This window comes from Gossypium hirsutum, chromosome D07, assembly GCF_007990345.1.
Source record: "Gossypium hirsutum isolate 1008001.06 chromosome D07, Gossypium_hirsutum_v2.1, whole genome shotgun sequence".
Taxonomy (NCBI): Eukaryota; Viridiplantae; Streptophyta; class Magnoliopsida; order Malvales; family Malvaceae; genus Gossypium; species Gossypium hirsutum.
Genome location: NC_053443.1, coordinates 38,895,663 through 38,906,055, shown reverse-complemented (window position 1 = coordinate 38,906,055; position 10,393 = coordinate 38,895,663). Strand labels below are relative to the sequence as shown.

The window sequence follows — 10,393 nt, the reverse complement described above, 5'->3', positions numbered from 1 at the left end:
ATGGTTTTCATAGACAATATAGAATCGATATAAAGAGAAACCATGCTAATTAAATCGATAGTATAGAGTATATGAAAGAGTTTGATTGTACTGAGATTAATTGCAAATCCACAAAGTTTGAATGTTTTCCAAAATTCACTACTCTTGAAAATAATGAAGAACAACTCAAATAAATTCTCAAACCTAAAAAATGAAAGAAAACTGAACTAAGTTTACTAAACAAAATCTAAGTCAAGTCAATGATGTTCATAACATGTTCCAAAGGAGCCTATTTATAGATTTTAGGTGGTCGTCTTCTTGAACCCTAGGTTAGTTGACGTCCATGAGCTTTAACTTGATCGTGTAGACCAAAACACCCTTGTGTTGTATTTTATTCCCGTTCCAGAGTCGATGTTGCAACACACTAGGACTTTTGTTGCCACACAGAAGTCAGTATACTCTTAGGATTTCTTCAAGGATGTGTCGCAATACCCTTAGGTTGTGTCGCGACATCGAAGGCAGTCTCGAGCTTTCTCCATTCTGCTCCCTATGTTGCGACATCGAATATCCCATGTTGCGACATAGCGACCAATATCGATTTAGTATGCCTTCTAAAGGTCCCTGCACACTCACAAAGTATGTTAGCTCTCCCTTAGGCCTCATTTGGCCCCTATGGTCAATAAAAGACTTAATTTGCACATGTTATTGAATATAAATAAAACTAAGAAAACGTAACTCAAACATAACAAAAATGCTTTTAATTCAAGCTCCTAATAGCAGATCTACAAACAATCAGTAACATAGAGTGCTTCATCGCAGTGGGAGGGTCCCTCGTAGGCTAGAGTTCTTCCATTTTGGCGTAAGTATTTTTAACACTAAGTCTACTGGACAAGAAGATGATGACCCACTCACATATGACGAAGAGATGCAGAGTGCTGATTCGAAGTTCTTGGAAATAGCTATGAAAGTTCAGATGGATTTGATCGATTCCAACTCAGTGTGGGAACTTGTAGACTTATCGGAAGGGATAAAACCCATTATCTACAAGATGAAAAGAAATGCATATGGAAAACTGGAAACTTATAAAGCCGGACTTGTAGCAAAAGGTTATACTAAAAAATAAGGTACTAATTACGAAGAAACCTTATCTCTGATTGCCATGCTCAACTCAATATACATATTGTTATTCGTTATGGCGATTCATGATCACGAGATCTGGCAAATGGATTTCAAGACAACGTTTTTGAACGGCTATCTTGAAGAGAGCATTTATATGTTACAACCCAACAAATATATAGCTGAAGGAAACGAGCATAAAGTTTGCAAACTGCTTAGATCCATATATGGACTTAAGCAAGCATCCCGCTTGTGGAATCAAAGATTTGATCAAGAGATCAGAACTTTTGGATTTGAGCAAAACGTAGATCAACCTTGTGTTTATAAACATATAGGGGATGGAAATGTGGTCTTTCTCGTTCTATATGTCGATGACAATCTACTCATTGGGAATAATTTAGAGACATTGTCATTGGTTAAACTATGATTCACCCAATAGTTTAGCATGAAGGACTTGGAAGAAACTAATTTTGTTCTAGGCATTTGAATTTTAAGGGATAAAAAGAACAAAGTGATAGCACTATTGCATGCTTTATACATAGACAAGATATTGAGAGCGTTATGCAAATGACCAATTCGAATAAGGGTAATCAACCTTCTGTATCAGGATTTTATCTCTCTTTAGAGTATTGTCCTAAGACAGTAGAAGAAAAAATGAACATGAGAAAGGTTTATTATGCTTTGATAATAGGAAGTCTCATGTATGCTATGTTGTGCACATGCCCAGACATATGTTTTGCAGTGGGGTTAGTGAGTTGATAGCAGGCGAATCTAGGACCATGACACTAGGCAAGTAATTTAGCATATACTCAAGTATTTACAGAGAACAAGGGATTATATGCTTGTTTATTCTAGAGGAGATCATACTCCTATTGAATATACTAATTTTGACTTCTAAAGGTGTCAGGATTCGAGGAAATCGACATTGGGTTGTGCTTTTATCCTAGACAGCGGGTCCATAGTGTGAATAAATGTCAAGTAAGGTTACACAACTAACTTCACTATGGAGGCTCAAGTATGAGGTGTGAAAAAGCTATGAAACTATAATACTATGAATATAGCTAAATCCAAAGAAACCATATAAGTACAAAACACATTGATACAAAGTATCATAAGGGAGACAGTAGTGTTTCATAGAATAGTGGATTTAGTCAAAGATCACATCTGAGAACAAACCCTAGGGATTTCATCTAGATAGATCTTTAGGAAACATATGGAAGGCATAGGAATGAAAAACATGACTGATCTAATTTACTAAGGGAGGTGAGAGACTGTTGGATCTGGTGCCCTGAGTATAGTATTTTCTTCTAAGTACACTTGTAATTTATTCAAACAAATTGGTTAATAAAATTATTCATGAATTACATTAATACTTTGTATATTGTCCTTACGTGGGTTTTGCATGTAAAGAAAAATAGAGGCAAATGTTAGCTCACTAGTTGTTTAATGTTTAACTAATATTAAGTGGTATTACGTGGTCAGATCGTAATACGAAAAGAAAACTTGTATTAGTAGACAAACCTAAACATGTACTTAGTGCAATCAGAAATGAGCAAACTGATTCAAAGATTAATATGACGTCTATCAAGTCCAATTGGGAAGATACCTTATCTTTGGCATCGGAGCGGATGACTCCCAAAAGTTTGGACATAGATGTGGCTAACTGGATTGATAGTACATTAGACTGGACCCAAGAAGAATAGATCTTGAATCTGTTTATGAATTTATTCACTTTTGACGTTTATAGTGTGGCATACCTAAATCTTGAATGGGTGACGAACTATGTATGTGTGACTAGTATACTTTGATGTAAGTAAAAGCTTGAGTTCAAATAGATAAGGAACCAAAAGTTGGTGCGTTGGGTATACGACTTTTGCAATATGTAGCGTCATTCACAACAGTGGAATTAATAGTTTGTTACATGGGTAAATGATACCCTCTCATTTTCATTACATGGTTAATGAAAAGTAAATGTGACCACGGGTCATTCGTCTTTGTCATGAATGCCTTGATTACTATTTGATAGTAATTGACTTTTCATGAAAGAAAGTGCAATGGTTACTATGAGATAAAATAGGACCATATTGGGAAAACGAATATTATTCAAAAGAGATTAACGATATCCTATGAGGGTAACACTGTTATGACAAGGTTATCAGATGAGCATTGATCTAGTTGCTTTCGTAATGGTATGCCATTGGGGAGAGCTCAGTCACGATACTATAATGGAATGACTTCGTGACTAAATGAGTTTATAATTAATGGGCGAAAGGCTGGGACTTAATTATAAATCATTTGAGCCTCAATTGCATATGATCAATCAGTCCTTCCACTAGCTCTTTGAAACCATAAATGAATTGCATGATAAATCAAATAAATATAAATGAATAAAAATGGTGAAAGTGGAGAAATGGAAAACATTTGGAAATGGTTATGGTTTTCTCCAAAATGAAAATGAAAATGGAGAAATAGAATAATTTGGAAATGAATGTAGTTTTCTCCAAAATGAAAATTAAAAATGAAAATGACCTGAAAATGAATTTATTTTTTTCAAATTAAACGAAGTTTGAAAATGGAAATAAATCATTTGGTAATAGTGAACCGTTGAATGTAGAAATATTAAATATATTTTCTCATAGATTCTTTTACGGTGAAGTTGTCATGATTTTAACGGAATTAGAATTGGGTTGAAAAGATTATTTAATTGAAAAAATATTGAGATGTTTATTTTGGAAAATAGAAAAACAAATATCGAGCTGGATCGAATTATAAAATATTGAGTTAAAAGTCCAGGAAATACTTGTAATTCAATCCGATATGGTAGAGACCCAAAAGTCCATCATGTTAATGAGGGGGACGACAAACTTTAGTATTATTAACTAGGGTTGTCGCCCCTATACTCCAAGATAGATTAGGAGTTCATTCTTTTGGCTAAAATAAAGTTTTACAATTCAACAAGGGTTCTACTTCCTCTCCTTATAAATAGATGGTACTAGTAAAACTATTTACATAACTTCAAAATATTGTTACTATGCCCGAAAATAGAGAGAATTTATCACTTAATTAGTATTAGTTATATACCAATTAAAATTTAACTTTAGCTTTATAAATAAGTTTCAGTAGTTAGATATATTTAATTAAGAAAAATTATCAGCAAAAAATAAGATTGTTAGCAATAATAAGTAGAATTATATAAAAAGGAATGAAACATTAAAGCAATGGTTCTTCTAAGAGGCAATATCGAATCATTTATATCAGAGAGAGATTAAATATTATTTTAATTGATAATGAGGTAATATAATATTATAACATTAATTTTTTTTTCTGTAAGTTGTTTATACTTTCAAATCATCAGTCATAAATTTGTTTTTTATTTATCAATTATTTGTTTGGTATAAGTGAAAAATGTTGGTGTGAATTTATTTTGAAAAAAAATCAAATTTCATTAATTATTTTTAATTATTATTAATCTGATTATTAATTTAGTGTAAACATATTTTCTACTTACCTTTTTACATAGTTCCAAATTTAATATTATTTTAATCATTTTATTAATTAATTAATTTTTTTATTTTCATTATTTCTAAAATGTTATTTTATTCTCTCAATACCTTTAATATAAATTAATTAATCCTCATTTAATTGACATATATTTTAATATTATAAAAATATATTATTTATTGAATTAAATATATAACACATGTCACATTAAAAGCCACTACAGATACAAAATAAAAAGACATTATATTATTTAACTGAGCAGAGCTAACTGGCACTGTTACAAAATCCACACCTTTTACATAGTAGAGGGATGAATTGCAGAATTTAAACCTCTTTATCTTTTACGAAATCCAATTAAATGTATAAAAAGATGGTATCTATTTTTTTTAAAAATGGAATGGGCCACGAAATATTGAGTAATATGGGCACGTGGAAAAGAGTAAAAACGACAAATGCAGATTATTAAAGGAATCCTTTTAAACAAGACTCAAAATAATATGGCAGCATACTCCACACATTCCAAAAACCAACGAGAAAGTTTTATGTTTATGCTAGCATGATAAAGTACTGAATTATCATGATTATGACAGGAAACGAGCCATCCATGACTCGAAACGAGACCATGCGAGGCGGACTGCAGCTTCATCCTCATCAGCCATTCCCATGCCCTTCCTCCGCTTTATACCATCGGGGGACCTGTTCATGAAGGCATGTGCATTGCCTGGATAAATATGCACCTCATATGGAGTTTTTGATTCTTTCAGTTTTTCCTCCAAAGCCTTCGCAGCCTGAAATCTCGACAATCCTGATTAATTTTCAGCCATAATTCCATCCATATAATAATGACTCTGACTGTTTAATTGTGATTTGCTTTATAACATCATATGACCAAGCAACAAATACTTGGTAAAAGAGAATAGAAATAGCAAAAAATATGAACCTAATGAAGCCTTATATCAGCAAATAAACAACCGTACACGTATTATTTTACCACCAATCTCTATTGCGCACAATCAAACATAAGTTGGAAAATGAATTATTTCCAGTGGCCAAAGCAAATATGTTCATTCTTCCTTTAACATTCACCCATGGTTTAGAGGTAACTAAGGTTTTCAGACGGTAAAGGAAGTAAGCCACGGTGCTAGGTTTTCAGAAGTAACTGCTATGTTATCCAGACTTCTCATTTTTCTCGTCAACATATTTGGTCCTATGAGTTTTGACAATATCATTGACTTTTCTACAAAGATTTGCAACTGAATCTAGCAATTATCACTAGGCCTGCGTGGCTGCTGAGCCTGAACTATTTTATTCCCACAAAGAAACAAAAAAAAAAAAAGAAAAAAAAAGGAGCATCTCTAATGTCCAATCTTCAGATACTCGGTCACAAACATGAAACTAGCTTCAAGATATGATTGGAAATAAGTGATTAAATTTAAAACTGGGAGAATAAATAAATCTTGCCATACCGTCACATCTGAAAACCCAACAAAGTTATCAAGTTCTCCAAAATGAGCTTGAACAGGTGCTTTGGCCTGGGCAGGGTCTGCCAGTTCAGGTGAAGGAACCCCATAAAAGGCAGCAACAGCATCAACTTGAGGAACTAAGACAGAACTTGCAATAGAGAGAGCACCCCCCATGCAAAATCCGGTCACTCCAACCTGATCAATGCAGTGAAATCAGAGATTGCTCACCAACCAATGTTTAAACTTCACCCAAAACAAAGTTTCAATAAAGCAGCAAGAAACTTAATGTGGATAATAATCATTAACAAATTAACAGAAAATGCAGCTCCACAATTTGATACATATTTAAGAATAAAATACTTCAAAATTTCACAGCAGAATCTTAACTTTGTTCGAAAGTTAAACTTAGAAGAGAACCTGCAGAAACAGGAAATAACACTTAACAAAGGAGACATGTTAAGGCATTTGAGATGAAGTTGATGTACTTTTTGTCGTTCGGATGTAACGAGCAATAATGAAATAGTTGACCTGAACTGCAAATATAAAATCACCATTCCACAATACGTACAGATTTTTTTTTAAATGTATAGAAAAAGAATTAGCAATTTCTGTATTGCTTAAATCTCTTTTAAAAAATGGATGAACCCATAATAAGTATATCTTCTTTCAAATTCTCCATTCACTTGGCCATCCAAAACAGAAGAAAAGTACTAAATGTTCAGCTTCATATATTCATTTCCACTTATCTCAGTCAATAAGGTACCAGAATGGTCACTACGATGAAGTGTCTAAACTTCAAATATGTTTTGAGTAAGCTTAAGGCTTTAACAAAAATGACAATAAATTACCAGCACTCACCTTTTTTGAACCATTAGCTTTAAGCCAATCAACCGAAGCACAGATATCCTTTACAGCACCTTGCCAGTCAAGACCATCCATTAGGTGTTGTGCCTCTGCAACATCAAGACCAACCTTTCCTCGATACAAACTGAAGCAAGTTGAGAAACATAAAATGAATTAGCATTCAAATGTAGCAAACGCCAAGTGATCAAAGTTTATGAGCATTCAGATAACAAAAATAAAAATAAAAAATTGTGGAATGAAATGCATACTCTGGAATAAGAGCTTTGAATCCTGGGCCCAGTTGAGAGATCTTCAAGGCATGGTTTTTTATCTCAAAATCCACACCCCACCACTCCTGAAGAACAACAATTCCGGGTGCATCTTCTTTGCCAACCACATATGCATCAAATGCCTAATCAATACATTTAAAAAATAAATAAATAAAAGAGGGTTTAAATGAATTGAGAACAACTAAACCCAAATCAAACAAGACTCCATCCTGGATTCTGAAAATTCAAAAGCAAACAGAAAAACAATATTATGGACTGAAACTCAACAAATAACTAAAATCCACCGGTAACAGCAAAAATGGTTAGTCAATCTATAGAATCATGCATTTTGTTTTTGAATCAAGCAAAAAGATTCAATTTCAGTTTTAAACTTTGAACACAATATCTCCTATAACTTAATTACCATCAAGAACTGCGAGGCCCATATCAAATTGTAACATGATTAGTCGATTATTAAAATAATATTCTTATATCAAGGAAAAAAAAGGATTAAATTATCAAAATTTTAACACAATCTCATACAAATCATTCCTAACATTTTAACAAAGACAAAATACCCAACAATCAAAATCATCAAAAAGAAAAGGCAAAACCCATAATAATTATAGCATGATTAGTCAATTCTTGGAATAGAAAACATGCATTTTTATTTTCCAATCAAGAAAAAAATCAATCAGTTTTAAATTCTTAATCCAATATCTCATACAAATCGCCTACTAACATTTCAGAAAAGATAGCACATAGCTGACAATCGAAAGCATCAAGCCATATCGACATACGACAGCCGAAAGAAATACTGAAAAACTTTGTAAATTTGATTTTTTTTAAAAAAGGGAAAAACCATAGTAATTGCAAACAGGACCATCAATATTGAAATAAAATCACGCATTTTGTTTCTCAAACAGGAAAATAAAAACAATTTCAGTTTTAAAAATTTAATCCAAATCTCATACAACTCAATTGCTAACAGTCCAGCAAAGATAGCAAATACTCCAGAATCAAAAGCATCAAAAAGAAAAAGAGAAACCCATAATAATGTAACTCGATCATCAATATTAAAATTAAATCATGCATTTTCTTCTTAGATGAAGGAGAAAAGAAAAAACAATTTCAGTTTTAAAATGTTAATCCAATATCTAATACAACGCAATTACTAGCATTTCAGCAAAGATAGAAAAAACCCAACATTTGCAATCATCAAAAAGATAAAAAAAATTAACTTAAAAACTGTTGAAACGAAGAGGAAATGAGAAGAACTGACAGTGTCATCTCTCTGAATCTGAACTTTCTTGAAAGCAGAGTCAGCCATTGATCGTACAGAAAAGCGGGGAATGGAGGGAGCAAGAGCGCGTGAAATGGTGAAGAAAGAAGGAGGCTTGGAAAGAATATTCGTAGAGAAGATTCTGGAAGATGAAGAAGATGTTATACCTCTTGCTGCTCCTAACATGCTTTGCACACGCTTCGTATGCAACAACTTACTAATTCATGTCGTTTTCTACAACCTTCTTCTATGAGAATAAACCCGAGAGACATCTCTCAAACGACTCCGTTTGGTATATCCCGGCTTAGGCCTAAAACTGCCCATGAGTTGGATCAGAGTGGCAGCCATTTTTTTGTGATCCTCTTATGCCAGTCTCTCCCGTTGGACCAGTTTACAATTAAAAAGTAAACAAAATATTAAAATTATTTTTCAATTAAATTTTTTTAGTAAATAATAATTTGGATAAATTAATCCAAATTTACAAGAAGTTTGACACGTTTTTTTATAAAAAAACAAATAACTCATATTAAACCGTCATAATCGGAAAATATGAAACTCTAGTAATCTCAGCAATCACTGTTATTTTTTCTGGAATTTTTGCAAATACTAGGAGAGCTGGATTTCTTTCTAAAGCTATTTTTACAAGAATGTCCACAACTTGATTTCTATCTCAAGGAATATGCTTGATTTCCCATTGTTCCATAACTTGTAAGATTATATGTATTAGTTTGACATGTTTTTAGTTATCCATATCTCGCTAGGAGGCATCGCTATCCTCACATCACTTTATCACAATTTCCTCCATCACAACCTAGCCAAAGAAAGACATTTCGTTAGACATAACATTCATTGGCGTATGCATGCTTACATGTGGGACACTTCTAACCTCTCTTATCAAATACAGGTGTTGGGTCTTTTTTTTTCTTTTTTTCATAGTATCCATATGGGGCTGAATTAAAGAAATATGTTGAATTTTTAAGATATTTAAGGATAGATGGCACGTTTTCAGGTCAATGATAATTTTTCCTTCAACAGTCATAATTCTAGCTGTTAGAATACCCCAGCAATCATATTTTTTTCTTATATAAACCCATCCAAACTTCATTCTTTTCAATTCAAACTCAATTCTAAATTCTCTCAATAAATTCGTCAATTCTCTCGATAATTTCGTTTCAAATGTTTCTCTAAATCATATTCTCTTCGATTTTATTTTATTAATTATAATTTATGAAGTGACAAATTAACTTATTTGTTTGGATGAAAAGCACATCTCAGGCGTTCAATTACAAATGGTAAAAAATATTATTAAATTATTAAATTTTAATTAATTAATTAATTATGCTATTAACATTATTAATTTTTTATGTTTATATACTCAAGTCGATTATCGAATTTTGGAGACGTACATACACAATTTAAGTAAGAGTGCAACGATTGTCATTTATGGACACTTGCGAGATGCGAGATTCTTATACTTGGCTCGTATGCTTAGGGGGATTAAATTGGATCCCCCACTTATTAGTGCTTTGGTGGAAATATGGAGACCAGTGATACACACATTCCATCTTCCCTACGATGAATGTCCAATTACACTCGAGGACGTTGGTTTACAACTCTATCTACTGGTCGATGGGGAAGTCATTACGGGGCCAGTGGTAAGTGTCACTTAGAGTGCAACATGCGAACAACTACTGGGGAAGGTGTCCAACAAGTTTAGGGGTAGTTGGATTGAGATAGGATGGTTGGAAGAAAACTTCAAAACTATTGAGGCTTCTGTGAGTGGCATTGAAAAATAACAATCCACGCTCATTCATCTTGAGGTTGATTCGGGGTTTGCTTATGCTAGATAAATCTCGAAATCTGGTACATTGAAGGTGGCTACTACTACTAGCCGACTTGAAAGAAGCGGGATGATTTAGTTAGGGATCAATGGTGTTGGT

The 10,393-nt window shown here is 32.9% G+C and overlaps 1 protein-coding gene across 1 annotated transcript; it reads right to left on the bottom strand.

Annotated features, from left to right (window-relative positions):
- Positions 1–5,032: 5,032 nt before the first annotated feature.
- On the bottom strand, positions 5,033–9,142 carry LOC107954759 (protein usf). The gene is made up of 5 exons (XM_016890418.2): positions 8,454–9,142; positions 7,172–7,314; positions 6,918–7,047; positions 6,063–6,254; positions 5,033–5,384 (listed from the first exon to the last, which is right to left on the bottom strand). Exons 1-5 carry the CDS (start codon positions 8,637–8,639, stop codon positions 5,178–5,180), a joined length of 858 nt encoding a protein of 285 aa, XP_016745907.1. The 5' UTR covers positions 8,640–9,142; the 3' UTR covers positions 5,033–5,177.
- Between the last annotated feature and the right edge of the window lie 1,251 nt (positions 9,143–10,393).

Bases quoted from the DNA above. Each gene is read 5' to 3' on its own strand.
- LOC107954759 (XM_016890418.2), bottom strand. From the start codon at position 8,639: ATGTTAGGAGCAGCAAGAGGTATAACATCTTCTTCATCTTCCAGAATC. The intron at 7,315-8,453 runs GTCAGTTCTTCT...TGTATTGATTAG, and splicing joins AGATTCAGAGAGATGACACT to GCATTTGATGCATATGTGGT. The intron at 6,255-6,917 runs GTGAGTGCTGGT...TGCATTGATCAG, and splicing joins AAGCTAATGGTTCAAAAAAG to GTTGGAGTGACCGGATTTTG.